The following is a 16826-nucleotide window of genomic DNA, read 5'->3' as shown; positions in this document are numbered from 1 at the left end:
TTGATGACTTGGCAATTATTATCCATTGACTGTTGAACTTTCTTGTTAGCAGCCACATCGGTGTTGTCTAGCCACTGCTGGATGCTCTGCTCTAACATGGCCTCCCTTCAAATATGCAATCTCCCAAAGGAAGCAGAATCTCGATTCCTATGGAAAAAGTCAGGGCTGATAAACCCTCCCCATAATCTTGAAGCTTGAAACAGAAAATGCTGGTGATACTCAACCAGTCAGACCACATCAGTAAAGAGCAAAATAATGTTTGTGAAAGGTCAATGACCTGAACTACTTCTGATTTTTATCTCCTGAAGCCTTTATTATATTAAAAAAAAACTACCCAACCCAATATTACAGACTTCTGCTGAATATTTGTTTTCTCTAAATGTCGTCTCTGGCAAATTGGATTGTAGTTGCTATTATTGTAGCAAAAAAGTCTTATTTTGAACATTTTTGGTTGTTTCTATTCATGAATTTTAATGTAATTCATTCTGTTCCTCGGGCTACTTTGTGTGACTTCATTTATCACCAATTTCAACACTTGTAAAGGGCCTGGAATAAAACTGAGATTTGCAGGTTTTCATGATCCTGAGAGGTATTGTAGTATTTGTGATAAACTTTTAATTTTCAAATATACACTTGATGCTCAAACTTGAAGCTTCCAAGTGTTTTAATCAGAGAGGAACATTTATCATTCTTTTGATTAGACATCTAAGTCTAGCTTGAGAAATGGTTGCTATTGGTGGAATCTGCCAGATGTTTTGAGTTACGGGAGAAATTTGAGGAAACTTGTGTTAATAAATCCTGCTGAAGATTTGTGACAGTGATGCCCACAAAATTACATGCTATAGCAGGGAGAAACAGTCGATGAAATGGGAATTAAAATTCATACAAGAAGCTGGCATTTTAACAATAGTATTTGGCTTTCCTGCACTTTCTCCCATTTGCTGCTGCTTATTGATGGCATTTAACATGACCAAGTCAGCCAATGTAGTAAACTTTACCCTGAAATCTTTTTTTGGACTCAATGGCATGGCATCTTGCACAATGATTCAGTGAGGTGTGTGTTCACTCTGGAGCAAATTCTCACCCTCTTGCTGCAGCTGCATGCCAGTATCTACAGAGCAGGTGCACTTTTTGCAAGAGGTTATCACTGTTAATTTCTTGGAAGATGTTTGTAAGCCTTTCTAAGAGCATTTGAGGTGATATGAGACTTTGAATAATGACATTTAGGGAAAAGTAGTCATGTTCTTTAAAAGGTAAATATTGGATAGATGCAATTTTAAAATAATGTAAACTTAGAACGGAATATTTCAACAGTCTGTAAATGCATTTGAGGCTGAGTACATGTAAACAAGGTTTTATTTGGGGGGGGGGGGTGGTGGGGTTTGATTTGTTAAATTAGAATTTGCCTACAAGGCACAGGTCAGCCACATTTTGGGCACTCGGGTTTGTAGGCAGAATTACCATCATTGGTTAGTGAAAATTAAATCTTCACTTAACCCAAACTAGAAGCTCAAATTTAAGATTTTATGGGGTAAATCTAAGTGTGCTGGTTTGTAAATTGGAAATGAGCTTTGGGATTTCAAATAGCACACAGCTTTGTCCCCAGATGGAATGAGATTAAAATTTCACTCATCTGGACCAAAATTAATCATGCTCAATGTAATTGAGCTGCAAAACATTGTAGTCGAGATATGAGACCTGTCTGGTATTTATCTTGACTGGCTGTGATGTATGATATTTTGTGCACCTTGATGCACAGAATAAAAATTCCATTTCAGAGGAGTCTTGACATTTCTCTGCCCTTTTTTTTAAACCTGTTGATGTATCAAAAGGTCAGAGTCATTAATGGCTATGTATTGTTGGCATCAAACAGAATGCCTTGCATGAAAATCTAATCCTTGTTTTATATGAAGAATTGACATTTGAAATATAGAAACTGTTTTTAGTATTATGTGCACTAATTATGGATATTTAGACAACTTTTAGACTCTGGACAAAGTGTTATTAATTTTAAATTGCAGATACCTGCAACGCACAATAAAGCATCCAACCCTGTTGCAAGATCCTGACTTGAGGCATTTTTTGGAAAGTAGTGAGGTAAGTTTTAAAAACAAAACATGTCAATCTTTCTTAGAGTTTATCATGACTAGTGTTTGTGATCTCTAGGTAAGTGGGTACAGTATTGCACTGTCACAGTGGTCCTGGATCTTTGATCTGTTATCTGAACTTGATCAGGTGTTGAGTGTTGGAATTCAGTAAGTCAGTTGATTTTGGGGGGTGGGGTGGTGGGAGGTGGGTGGGTGGTGAGACCATTGTTATAGTATGATATTCAACTTGGGAATGGTTTTGTCCAATATTATAGCACTTGGTCTACAACAGACAACAGTTTTGTAGTTGGAGCAACAAACAATACACTGGAGGAAGTTAACAGATCAAGCAGCATTGGTGTGTGGGGGGGGGGGGGGTTGCGGGGGGAGGTGTGGAGGAAGGAATTGTAGACGCTTTGGGTCAAGATCCTGCATCAGGACCCATACTGCTCTTTGGATAAGTGGGAATGAACATGTTAAGTGGCCAGGCCTGACTTTTTTCCTCTAAGAATACCTTGCCTCTATCTGAGTGACACAGACACTATGGCAAAGTCCCAAACAGAGAACCTAACTTGTTTGTCAAATACTAATCTTCCCTCAAATTTGACACCTAGGTCAAAGTAATGAGGTTCCATTAGGCATGAATGACACCAGACATCCTGAAACAGTTCTCTTGTAACAGATTGGAACAGACTATCAGGCAGATAGAAATTGAGCTCAAAAACGTGCTTAAAGTTTGCTTGGGAAAAGTACTATGGCCTCACTAACTCCTGGGAATCCCTGACCTGTAGCTTCTCATTGAAGGAGCAGCATTTGGGATAGTACCAAGTACTTTGTTCATGTCAGGAGCACATGGGTGCCCAGTATCAGCATCACCTCAGTACCACCCACACATCCCATCAGACACTTGCCCCATCTGTAGTTTCCATGATGACCTCAATCCACAGAACAATGGTGGAAGCCCAGCATTGTCAATTGGGGACTGCCTAAAGGATTACAAAAAGGGCCTAAGTATGAACTGAAGCGGAATTGTTCGATCTAGACAGGAGGGAACTGTGCCTACCTGCACCACACTCTCTCTCTCTGTAACTGTAACACTATTCTGCATTTTTTCCCCTTTTTTGTATTGCCTCAATGTACTTGTGTATGGAATGATCTATCTGGATGGCATGCAAGCTAGCTTTTAATTGTATCAGTACATGTAACAATAATAAACCAATTACTAATTGGACTTCAATGATAAACATTTTTCTGACTCCCACCCCTCTTCCTTGTCTCCAATTTGAAATGTGCCTAGTTTCTGAATTTTCCTCACTGTCAAAAGGTTATTAGTTTCACTCCACAGATGCTACGTGAACTCAGTATTGCCAGTGTTTTTTAATTGTGACATCAATCTTTTGCTACTTAACTCTAGAACTGTTCTACCAGTTATGATAAAAATGATCTGGATTATCTGGAGCCAATATTTCTTTCCTGCTCAATAGTGGATCAAGTTATTGACTTGTGGGGGAAAAGTAAATTGCAGTATCTTGTCTTTGCCAAGCACTTGCATCAAGTGATGATCACTTCTTGTGGTTGGAATTATAAATGTCAGTTTTGCTCATCTGTGGTGCACAGCTCTAGATTCATTTTTTTTGTTTCATGAGTTATCATTTTCCACTCTTGGTGTACTTGTCAGTTTGCTTCCATCTCAACTTTCCAAAATGCTACCATCAGCATATTCAGCAGCTTCAGCCAACTTTGTAAATCTGAATGTACAGGTGTAAATCTGACAGTATGGCACCCTCTCCAGCAAAATTTTGCCCATGTAATGAGATCATGCTGTGCAATCAATTTAAGCATGAAGTTGCTTTCATTCCAGGCAAATATGGTAGTTAATAGATTAACAATGAAAACAGGTTTGATGTTTTGAGTTGAGTCTGTTTTAAATGGAACTGGAACCTGTCTGTTACAAATAGTAATACTCTATTTGGGCTTTATAAAGGATTAAGTAGCCTTTTTGTTGGAGCATTTGAGTTAGCTGTAGTATGAGAGTTGAAGTCTGTATACAGAAATGCATGAGAGCAGAAAATGGTGTGGTCCTTGTACTTTAACTAGATACCTCCAAGGCTTTTAACAGGATTGCTCACCCTTATTTGTCATTCAATTCTAGCTGCCTCGTGCGGTTAGCACCCAGGCTCTAAGTGGTGCAGGCATATTGAGGATGGTGAACAAGGCTGCTGATGCTGTCAACAAAATGACAATCAAGATGAATGAATCGGATGCAGTAAGAGCTGATATTTGAACCTGATTAATGAGATGAATTAATGAGATTTTCCAGTTCCTTTCTAAGGGTAAAAAGACAATGGGATGGATAGCTATTTGCTTATGTTGTCTCTGATTCAGTCAAATTGTGTAAACTATGACCACAGTTAATTTGTTTTCCCTTAAAAGAAAAGTGGTTTACTGGTGGTAACATAATTTGTAATGATTTGTTCTTGGTAAATTAACTTCATTCTTCATCTGACAGTGGTTTGAGGAAAAGCAGCAGCAATTTGAAAACCTGGACCAGCAGTTAAGAAAACTACAAAACAGTGTTGATCTCCTGGTCTGCCACAGAAAGGGTGTGTATATTTTGAGTCTCAGGTTTGTTCTTGCTAGATATAGCCCAGTTCAAATGTTTGCATATCTATCTTGCATATCTGACTTCTAAGATTATCTTCTACAAATTTCACTTGAAATTAGAACAAGGCTATTGCAGCCAGTTTTTGCAAATAGTAGTTGGCTATAGAAATTTCACTAATGGTCCAGTTGAAGTTTCAAAATGGTAACTAGGAAATTTAAATTCTGCTAAATTGTAGAGTAAAATGTTACATCTGTTTTTGTGATCGTGAAATCACTGAATTGTTCTCTAACCCAATCATCTGGTTTACTAATGTCCATACCTGGTTTGAATTGATTCCAGATCTACAATCATCAACACCACCTTTAAAAGCTTAACCAGTCTCTTGGTTCAAGGATTGTTAGGGATGCAAATAAAGTCATTTTGGAAAGAGAGACTTTTATTGCACTGTTCATTAATAATTACAGGACAGCCAAGTTGACCCTAGTAACCTGTCTAATTTGATGTCCAGATGATCTCTAGTTCATGTTCTCTTGTATTTATTTGCTATTCTGGTGTTATCACTATTAATCAAACTTGAAGTAAGGTTCGACCTTTCAATGGAATTGTACAATGGTAGGCCATTTGGCCAATCAAATTTGAACTCTTTAGAGGAAAATAATCCATTTAGTCTCATTTCAGCTCTTCCTGTAATTAGTGTTTTTTTTGGTCAATTATTTGACATGGAAATCATTCTAATAATCACTCATCCATTTCAAGTGCTCGTGTCTATAGTGGGTTACACTTCCATTGGGGTGAACTGGTTTTGTATTGGATTAGCACTTCTAAATTTGGTTTGTATAGCTGTTGTAATGTTAATTTTGTCAGATCTGTGCACACAGATATCCAGTTCTGTAGTTACCCCCCCACCCCCTGCAAAAACTTTTGAAGGGCCTAAAATATAGCATTAAATACTAGCCAAATTTTATTATTCCATCCTCCAATGTGAACAGCCATTCATCTTGACTGAAGTAAATGGGGTTTAAGGGGTGGCCAATAGGAATGTAAGGGGAAAAGGATTCTAAGGATTATATTGAATTTAATAGTGATGGGTTAATAAAAAGGCAGCATACCAGCTTGGTCTGGTGTAAATCAACTAGTCTATTTGTACTGTATATTCTACACAACTGTTTTCTTCCTGTGCCTTTACTACTCTATTTATTTCAGGGGCTCTAATTTGAAGTTTACTGTGGGATTTCATGGATGGCTTTTGGCCTTGTACTCAGTGCACGGTCACTGGATGCTAAACACTCCCACTCGTATCTCATTTGTCTTGCAGGAATGTTTAAAAACTTACCATTACTTTTGTCCTCTCCCAAATCAGTACTTGAAATTTTCACACTGATCAAGTTATCCTGTAGTACTTGGTTTATCCTTACTTTAATTTGCAATCCTCCATCTCAGTAAAGATTTGGCTAGCAACTCTACAATTTCTACACTTAAAATGTATTCCATGTAGAGAAGGAATCGATACCGAACGCTAGCCCAATCAGTACTAGGTCTTTGACCTTGGTGTTTGGCAAAGTTTGTTTTCTTCTCTTGGCAACACTAATGCGAAAGATACTTCAATACCATAACATGCTATCTGCTAGTGTGGATCTTTTGATTAATTGACTATTTCTGATTGTATAATAAGCAATCCAAAATGTCAAACTATCCTACAATCAAGAGTACTCTGGAGAGGTAAAATAGTTTGACCCACACTGGGGGAATGATGCAGTTACTTTGCAAGATTTTGCCAAATTTTAAATTGGTTTTAATGTTTGGCATATACAAATCACCTTTTTTGTCTAGAACTCTCAGTCAACACAGCTGCCTTTGCCAAGAGTGCAGCCATGCTGGGTAACTCTGAGGACCACACTGCCCTGTCAAGGGCACTATCACAGTTAGCAGAAGTTGAAGAGAAGATAGACCAGCTTCATCAAGAACAAGCAAATGCTGACTTCTTCTTATTTGCAGAACTTCTAAGTGATTATGTTCGACTCATCTCCTCTGTAAAGGTAAACTGTTAAGTAGATTTGGAATTATTCTAGCATTTTTTCACTAGTTAGATCTGTAAGATTTTAAAAGTGAATGTTGAGTAGTTTCATACCATTTTTAACTTGAGATGAACAATATTCAGTGAAGTTGATTTCTCTGCACTAAAACCAGAAAGATGGTGATTAATCCATCTTAAACTAAAGGATTAAGTCTTCACTGAAGTTCTCTGAACAATTTGAATGCTATGAAATACATTTGCATAATGTTCTATTGGTTAGTGCAAATTTTATCTTGGATACTGCACATGGGAGGTGGTGTTCAATGTCTGATTTCAAAAATAATTTATTTCCTCATGTTTGGGGGGGGGGGGGGGGACACTATCCACAAATATTATGTTGAATTGACTCGCATAGGAATTTGGAATATGTGGTTGTTAACTGGAATAACTTGAGGCCTAAGGACCCATTTTAAGAATATCTTACATGTTTCTAACTTGAATAAAATTTCACATTTCAGGCAATTGATATGAAGAAACAATCTGGATAGAAAACTGGTTAATTCAAGAAATAAGTTTATTGTTCAGATTTCTAGAGGCCTTGAGTGATTTACCCTATTGTGTGAGATGCAGTTTTGCTGCATTCCCACTTATTTTAAAATGTGTATTTCGGAGTGGTTCCATAATCGCAAATACCCTGTAGAGTGTCTAAGGTGTACTAATTTTTAATATGGGAGAAGTGCATATGCATTCTGAGATGGGGCTCAAAGTAGTATGGAAGGGTGCAGGATGTAAATGAATTCAAATACAACAGTTTGCTGTAATGCTGGTAGTTAAACATTCCACTGTGTATGTTGTAACAAGTCTCAAATTCCTGGCTGTGTCCGCTCGTTTCTCAGGATTACAAGCCCAGTATAGAAGTAGGTGTGCACGTCCTGACTGCACCATGTGTTGCACAAGTCAGGCCCCACAATCTCCCCATCAGCCACTGCAGAATGCATAAAACTTGGTGGAATTAAGTTACCATGAGGGACTTCCTGGCAATAAGAGTATGATAAAGTAATGTGTAATGCAACTCTTTTGATGGGTAGAGTGTACAGATTGAAGTGCCCATTCTAGGAAGGATACCAGCTACTGTTGGGATGGAGAGAAGTTGAGATTAATTTGTAGATTAAATATTCAGATATTCAACAAATGGGAATCTTTATGGTTAAATTAGAATCGAGATTAGTTTCCTTGTTCTGATGAAACTTAATATATGGGAAATTGGCCTTTTAAGGAAAACTTGATATTTGAAGTAGACAATAACATGAAGTTATGGATGGAGGAATTGGATTTGTTCCTTGTCATTTTTTTCTTCCACCCTTTTTGGCTCAAGTGACAAAGGTAACTAGTGCTTTGCTCTTGTGCTAGCTCTTTGAAAGGGCTACCTGTTTAGTCTCCTGTGGCTTATGATGTTTTTACCTTTTCAGCATTTACCATTTTAATATTTTACTAAATTTATTTTCTTGATCTCCTCCTTTTGCCTATCACCTTAAATATATTTTGGTTAATCTTTATCCCTAATCCATTTGTGCTGATTTAAACATAAAATCTTTGCCTTTTCATGTAAGAACAGCTCCCAGCTTTGTATCTCCACATAACTGCCTCTTCCCTATAACATACTCAAACGTGTCCTGAATTGTACAGTGCTGGAGCTGATGTCTAACCTGTAAGGTTGAACGTAACATGTTTTTGTGTTCTATCCCATCAGCTTTAATAGCTTCTCAACTTCTGTGTCACCTTCAGATTTGTCCACTGTTCCTACATCTTTTAAAATAGCATCATTTGGTTGCAATTGCCTTTCTCATTCTTTTCTGAAACATCCCCAACCACAGTGTGATGGACTAATGTATAATTGCTGGATTTGTAAGTTCCCTTCCAAAGCTCAACTTGCTGAACAAGAAGTTGCATTGCAGATTTGTTTTCTGCTGCAGGGTGTATTTGATTATCGAATGAAATGCTGGCAGAAATGGCAGGATGCACAGGCCACTCTGCAAAAGAAAAGGGAAGCTGATGCTAAACTTCAATATGCAAATAAACCTGACAAAATGCAGCAAGCAAAAGAGGAGATAAGAGAAGTAAGTATTTTCTCTACCTGGCCATTCTTGGCAAAGATATTGCACTTTTTTAAAAAAAGGTAAATCTATAAGTTGGGTTGTAAATATAATCTTGCACTTTCTGAAACTTAGACCATTCTCTTCCAGGCATCCAAAAATCCACAACTCTAATGAATAGTGATGCTTTTCCATCTGCCTGCCTCTTGTCTAACTGTCCATCTGTTAAACCAAAATAAAATTGCAGAGGATGTATAGTATGGGAAGAAAATGAATGTGTGTAGAATGGTCAAAGCAAACATTGTTCCCACAGCAGTTGATAAATTAATGGGAATACAGAAATTGCAAAGATATTAAGGTTTTTCTTTGCAATAAAAGCCAAGAACATGCCAAAAGATAATGAACAAAAAGCATGGTGGAACTTCTGCTATAGAGGAAGTATGAGATAAACAAATGGGACTTGGACCTGACAAATCCATTGGTCCTGCTACTAGGGCTCTAAAAGATGCCTGCTCAATGTGAAGGCATTGGTTGTGATAAACTCATCGCAAATTGGAACTTGGCAATTTGAAAATGAACTTCTGGCACTGTGGCCTTGGTCATCTTTTAATTGAATGAAGATCAAATTGTGCTGCTGATGCATTGGTCACAAAGCAAATTGGAAGTATGGTTTGTGAATGATATAGAAATGTTGAGCTGTAAGTGGATAAAACACCTAATTCTGATTGGATACACCCTAGGTTGAGGAGTGCAAGCCAATAGTGGAAATTCTGGTGGTACTGGCTATTATTGAAATGTGTAGGAGCAGGGGTGGTGCATGAGAACTGAAGAGTTGTGGATGTCACATCCTTTCTCTAAGATGAAAGGATAAACACAGCTTCTACAGGCCAGTCAGTGAAACCTTAAACTTTTAGAAATGATCAGTGGCAAAATTAGCAATCACTTGAGCAAATGGATTTGGGGAAAGGCCAGTGTAGATTTAATAAAGGCAAGCAATGTTAAACTGGAGCTCTGAGACGTGGGTTGATGAGGAAACAGGTTTTTTTTGAAGTTGGGCTTTTGAAAGATTTGAAGTGCTGTATTCATCTTTCCATCAAGACTGAAGCTTGTGAAATAGAAGTATGGATAGAAAATTAGCTAAGTGAACAGTGGTAATGCGTTTCTTTTTTGGACTGAATCAGTCACAGCATTTTCCCATGGTCTGAATGAGGACTACAGATCGATCTTGACTGCAATATGTACGGCGTGCAATTTCTAAATCAGCAGATGATACCACCTGAAAGCATGCTGAGCTAAAGACCAGTAATGGAGGGTGATTCCTGGCAGGTTGAATGGGCAGATATGGCACATGAAATTTTAAGCAGAAAAATATGGTTGCATGCAAGTAAAGCTAATTAAGAAAGCAAATTGAATGTTGGCCTTTATTGTAAGAGAATTTTTACAATATCTTTATTGTAAGATTTGTTTTCTTACTGTATAGGATTTGAGACTATACCTGGAATACTGTTTTCAGTTTTGCTGAGTGATGATGGGTGGAGGCAGTGTAGTTTCATCATATTGATTCCCAAGATTGGTTGTTGTGAGGAGATGCTTAATAGCCCCATTATGTGATCTAGAAATGGGTTGCTTAACAAGGTAGATACTGAGCATGTTTCAAGTTGCAGAGAAGTGGGGATGCAGAATGAAAGGAACATCTAAGGTGGGGGACAAAATGGATAGTATTGGTGCCAGCTGAGTGTGATGAAGGCTTAATTGCAGCTTCTCTGGAGGGGAAGTAAATGGGGAAATGTGAGAGCAGGCATGTAGAAATCTATTAGAACTTGGATACCAGGAAAAACTGAACTAATGTTAGTTTAACCCATGAGAACTGATCAACTGAGGTCACGGTAATGTAAACTCAGATTTTCCCGCTCCATAGTTGGTGTTTGACCAGAGTATTTCCAACATTTTCTATTTTGGATTTCCAGCATCTGCAGTTTTTTTGCTTTTCAGATACTAATATTTCTTGTGTTGGAGGCTATAGAACTAGGAAGCAGTTTCTTGAGATAATGAACTGAACCTTTAAGATTGAAACGAGGCATTTTTGACTGTTTGGAATTTGCTGACTCAAATGTGGATACTAAGTAATGAAATTGTATTCAAGGTTGAGTTTTGGATTGTAGCAGATCCTGGGCTTGGGGAATTGGCAAGAAAGGAGGTGAAAATTGGACTGGCCATAATTTTGCCCAATGAAGCAACAGGCATAAAATGTCATCTGCTTCAGTTTTGTTTTGCTTCTGCATGGTTTTTATCATTAAACCATTTGCTCTACATTTAATCAAGTTCAAATGAAGTATTGCTTGATGTGGTAAAATTCAGTTTGTCTACTATTTGAGCCATTATTTGGCAAGTTAATCCTGTACTCAATTACAATGTGATTATTTGAAAACCAATTATTGTGATCAAATTAATTTTCCAGAAAATGCAGCAATTACTTTCTTTAAATTTCAGTCTAGCTGTCATTTGAACTCCAATAACAGCCTTGTGTTTAATCTCAGTTTTCTGGATGAGCTTTTAAAACATCTAGCTTTACCACCTTACTAGGAGTTAGATCCTCGAGTACAAATTTGTTGCTTTTGTATTCCAGAGACACTTTGGATCATGTGGCTATATCACTGTACACTTTTAGTATCGCATCCATTAATTAATTGTAGCTGTTGATTTTAATAGGCTATTTGATTTTTCCATTTATAATCCTTTGACTAGAAGCTTACAATGCGCAAACTGTTTTGATTCGATGCATTTGGTTGCATTAACTAGTTATTTTGTAGCAACTATTTACAAAATCTTTTTTTCATGAACCATCTCAAAAGGATTATGAAATGAGCTGATTTTTAAAGCACACCTTCAATTTGGGATTGTCACCTGATGCTCTAATTGTAGCTGAGTTTTGGTGAAAATTGTAAAGTTTGAAGTCCTGTTAATAAACTGCACATTGGAATTTATGAAAAATTGTTGTTTTATCAGTAAGTTCTGATGCATCTAGTGACCTATTTCGTGTGAGATCACATTGAAAGAATGGATCACAATCCACCAAGTTTTGGTCACGCCCCTCTTGTGATGATTAGAATTAATACTGATGCAAAAAGATGACAGAGCATGTTACTGGCTTCCTCAGAGCAATCCACTCCATCCCACTCTCAGTGTTTGTCCTCTTTTTAGTATTCAAGCCTTTCCAGTTTGTGGCTGCTATTGATTATAGGCCTTCAACCCAAATTGTGCATGCCAACCAAGTTGCCTACCCAAGCTAGTCCCATTTGTCTGCATTTGGCCCACATTCCCCTAAACTTTTATTATCCATGTACCTGTCTAAGTAATATTTATACATTTCAAATTGTATCCATTGCAGCTTGTACTTGTTACTGCTTGTTAATTGTCAGTCTATGCCCTCTTGAAGTGTCAAATCTAAATCCAAACCTCCTACATTGTTTGTCATTGCATTGGGAAGCTTTCGATATCGTACAGGAAAATGGAAAGAAAATATTACCACTAATTGCTTTTGGCAATTAGATACACCTTGAACTTTAGGGCTGTGTTTTTAGCTTAAATTCAAATACTTGTCTTGTCCTATTGTACAATTGAGGTAAATCCAAGGTTTTAAAAAAAATCAAGTACTGAATACTAACACCATTAGCATGCTTTAACTAAAGCTATCTGTTAGGAGCAGAATTCCAAAATCTATTTTCAGGAGAGTGCAGTTTAAGTAAAATTAAGTGGTAGGAAGCCGCGCTGTTAAATGGTCTTAACATGTATAATTTTTGTTTTGCTCTGCTTCACAAGGAGATTGAGGAGGTAGGAAGATTTTTAAACTGGTTTGAGTGACTGCTACAGCTTATATAAAATCACGACAGTGGTAATGTACTCTGTAATTTCTTTACTGAATTCCTCTAAAGCCACTTGTGCTGAGTTCCAGTTGATACATTCAACATTGCAATTAAATACAATTTTGAAGTCAGTTCCTTCACTTTCACAGCTTGATTTTTTTAAATATATATTTGAAATCTTGTGCCTTCCACCTTCCCTGAAGCCAAGTTTTTCCTGGGCTTGGGTTCCACTGGTGGCACTACTTGCCTAAGCTATTATTGAGAGGATTGTCTAATTCTGAATTGAATATGTGCCCTACCTCTGTGCCTTGGATAGGATTTGTTTACTCAATGCAGAATAGCAGTAAAGACCTTCAACTTGTGCTTGGGATGAACTTGGATAACATTACCCTGATTAAGGTTGTGCATTCTAATGTTTAACATGTTGGAATTTATCCAAAAAAGCACATTGGGAAGGCTTACATCCAGGTAGATGCAAATAGATTGGCTTAACTAGCTTTCTAAAAACTTGGTGTGGAACTTCCAACAGTTGGCTGCTTATCAACAAACCTGATGTGGTAAGCAGTAGTGAATATGTGAACTTTGTCAAATAACTAATTTCTAACTCAATGTTCATCTTACATCCTTGCAGCTTGTCTAATAGGTAACAATACCATGGAACTGAATTTGAGATTTGTCTAATTATAAGTCACTGCACTTAATTTTCTATGTCCAAATGTGTACATATGCAGGTAGCACCATCTGAATTCATGTTGGATAACATTACCATGATTGTTTATTCCAATTTCTCCTGCGCAAAGAATAATACTTGCAATGATCAAACAGACAACTTGTTTCAATCTTGTGCAACTCCATGAGGACATGCAAATTTGTTCTGGACTATTTTTAAAGTATTTGCTAACACTATATTGCATATTTTAGTTAGTGATGATCTTTTGTGAATATTTAAGCTTTGATCTCTAATGTGTTCTTAAACATTCAACGCAAAGATGCATTTCACTTTGTTTCAATGTAATGTGACTAATAAAGAAATCTTAACCTGCATTTGCCAATGAGTTGCACAGGATTGCAATTAGAGCAAACACTTAATCAGGGTAATGTTATCCAATGTGAAAGCAGATGATGCTACCTGCATATGTACACATTTGGACACTTTGTGGAGGTTAAGTATTTGTTGATAAATGAGTACCATTAAGGGTGAAATCCTACCACTGTAATGCCCATTAGATCTGAAATTGAGCAAGTAAGTTCGTAAAGGGCCAAGTCAGCTGGATGTTTTCCACTTTCGCTGGATGTTTTCCACTTTCACTGGCTGGTTAGATGACAGCTGTTACTTCCAGTGTGTGGAGAGTAACTTGGGTGAGGTATGTCAGGACATGAGTGAGAATATTAGATTAAACTGAAAATGCAAAAACCTGTAGATGCTGAAATAAAAGCGATGCTGGAAATCAAGATGTACAAATTGTTCTATGCATAAGTATTATGTAAAGTTTTTCAAGCTGGGCAGTTGCTCTTAAATGTCAATGGATGTTGCAAACTATTGGTAAGCCCAACAGCTGATGGAAAATGAATTTCAAACAGTTCCTGATTCATTGAGGTGAACAAAATTTCTGGAGAATCTGTCCAGCAACATGCTGTTGTATGATTATTCTAAATGGTGGTAGTTTGGAGCAGCCTTTATCCAATGTCGTGAGGGCCGCAGCAGCAGGTGGATTGGAGGAAGAGTGAAGAAGCTGAAATTGAAGCTGGCTGGCAGATGTACAAACTGAGTTGAAATTTTTCCCTCATTCTGTTGACTAATATTGCATCACTTATTGTGTATCACCAATATACCTGATACCATAATTCTAAAACTGTCTTCCCTTTGCAATAGATTGAAGAATAATTGGTCAAGGTTAAGTTTGTAAACAGCTTTGAAATTAAGGAGTAACACAGGATGCTGGAGGAACTGAGTCAGGCAGCATCTGGAGGGAAATGGACAGTTGTTTCTGGTTGAGACCCTTCACCTGGACTGAAAGATAGAGGAGATAGTCAGGGAAAAAGGTGAAGGGAAGGAGTGGAGCAAGAGCTAGTAAGCAAGCAATGGGTGGATCCAGGTGAGGATGGGTGATTTGTGAAATTAAGGCCTGGGTATGCAGGTTTGGTAAATAAAAAAAAAGAAAATTTGGGTTCAAGGGATTACAGCCAAAAAATTGCATTTCTAATCTGTGTGCTTAGCCTCCAGTTGGCACTTCCAGTTGTTGAATGAAGGTGCAATCATTCTTGACTTGGGGAAGTTCCTAAGTTTTTCACTTTATGGCTATAGGGAATGTCAGAATTGAGTTCAAAGCTTTCAGTTAGTAAATTTGCTTTACTACACGCCTTTCATTTGTGGGAGTGCAACACAAACTATAATTGATATTTCTGAAACACTTTTTGAATATCCTGTGATTGTTGAATTTCCATTTTAAGGACCATTTAACAGGTGTTGCAAAGAGCTTCTGTTTTGGATCTGACCATGTTAGCAGATGGTTCAAAGATGGATGAAAGTATTGGGGGAAGTGTTTAAGTGGGGTGTTCAGGGAGTATGAAAAATTGTTGTTAAAACCTGAAGAATAAGTAATATCTTACTGGTATTGAATGAACTAATGGATTTTGGGCTGCAGACAGCTGCAACATTTGTAGCAGTCAGTTTGTTCTTTTGGCTGCTGAAGGACAACCAATGGAGCCTTGCTAAGATCAATGTAAATTGATGGGCTAATATGACAAACTCATGATATCAAGCTGGAATAGGAAGGAGGGTGTGCAGTCCTAAGGTTGGGAGATGGAAGTGACTGCCAGCTTTGCTCATTCCAGACTCTTTGTAGTTTTGACATTTTCATGCACCCTGCATTTTAAATCAGATTGTGTATTTTCCTTGTCAACTAGCTATTAGGAAATCATGAACAGGCTTTTGAACAACTTTGAAATATATTGGTTTTGAGGATTGAATCAGTGTGCAACTGAGGAGCACTGTTTTGAATTGCCCTTTCCTTCATTTAATAGTCTTGCAGTTTTTAGAAACCAAACTTGTGGCTGAAGATTTGATTGTGGACTGTTTGAATCTCTTCTTAAAAATGACTTAATTTCAAATTGTACTTGGTGACTGGCTGTGCAAATGCACAACTTTCAAAGGTTGCATTGTAATAGAATATTAACTGCTTTTAATGGTTAAAGTGATTCAGTTAATTCCTAACTTTGCTCACTTCTGATTTTACATACTAAATTGAAGCCTGAGTATACTTGCAGCTATAATGTCAAATATTAATTAGCTAACTGTTAATGCATGAAATTAGTTTTGCGAGAAGCATTTAGTGGTATTTTGAATGCTTAGCAACATGATTAAATCATCTAACATTAATTCACTTCCTTTCAATTCCAGTGGGAGGCAAGAGTTCAACAAGGGGAAAGGGATTTTGAACAAATCTCAAAAACCATTCGTAAGGAAGTAGGCAGATTTGAGGTGGGTGGAATGGTCTTTCTGTAAATTCAACTATGTAAATCACCTTGAGCTGTTTCTGATCTTGTTTCTCTTCTAATTGTAGAAAGAGAGGGTAAAGGATTTCAAATCTGTTATAATCAAATACCTTGAATCTTTAGTGCACACGCAGCAACAAGTAAGTTGATAACATTTTGGAGATTCTAATGTCAGAATTGCAGAATGTCTGTTAGCCATGGATGTGGATTAGTTTTTTCAGTATACTGATATTACTGTGTTCAGGTTTTCCTGTATCTGTTTTAAATTTGTTTGTGGACTTTGAATTGGTTTTTTTACTCTTTTTCTCTGGAAAATCTGCCCTTTACTAATGTCAAGTACATTTTGATTTTCAAATAGTAGCTGTGTGAAGTCACAGTTAATGTATCTGCCAGGTGTATATAGTCAAGCAATAAGTTAATTTATTGCCTGCAATAGTACCCAAGCAGTTTTCTTTGGGTGGGTGGGGGGCGGGGGGGTGGTGGAAGGAGAAAGGCAAGGGAAACTGCTTTACTGCTTCATGATCAGTAACATTTTGTGTGTATATTAAGTATGCATGCATATACCTTGGCATTGACCACACTAGGGAAATGTACTTAAGTTACTCTTTCCCAGTGGCACCACCACATACTCTTGTAAGCAAGGAGTACTTCACTGAGATGTATAGCTCC

General features: G+C 37.4%; 1 protein-coding gene across 1 annotated transcript in view; it reads left to right on the top strand.

The window, feature by feature from the left end:
• Window positions 1-16826, top strand: part of snx2 (sorting nexin 2) — a 30905-nt gene that overhangs the window by 13490 nt on the left and 589 nt on the right. The window contains exons 8-14 of the mRNA XM_052020372.1: window positions 2022-2097; window positions 4240-4353; window positions 4597-4690; window positions 6523-6728; window positions 8680-8823; window positions 16063-16143; window positions 16226-16297. Coding sequence (XP_051876332.1) covers window positions 2022-2097; window positions 4240-4353; window positions 4597-4690; window positions 6523-6728; window positions 8680-8823; window positions 16063-16143; window positions 16226-16297 — 787 coding nt within the window. The remainder of the gene's footprint in view (window positions 1-2021; window positions 2098-4239; window positions 4354-4596; window positions 4691-6522; window positions 6729-8679; window positions 8824-16062; window positions 16144-16225; window positions 16298-16826) is intronic.

The sequence above is a fragment of the Pristis pectinata genome, chromosome 7, assembly GCF_009764475.1.
Source record: "Pristis pectinata isolate sPriPec2 chromosome 7, sPriPec2.1.pri, whole genome shotgun sequence".
Taxonomy (NCBI): domain Eukaryota; kingdom Metazoa; phylum Chordata; class Chondrichthyes; order Rhinopristiformes; family Pristidae; genus Pristis; species Pristis pectinata.
This window is presented reverse-complemented; position numbering and strand designations above follow the sequence as displayed.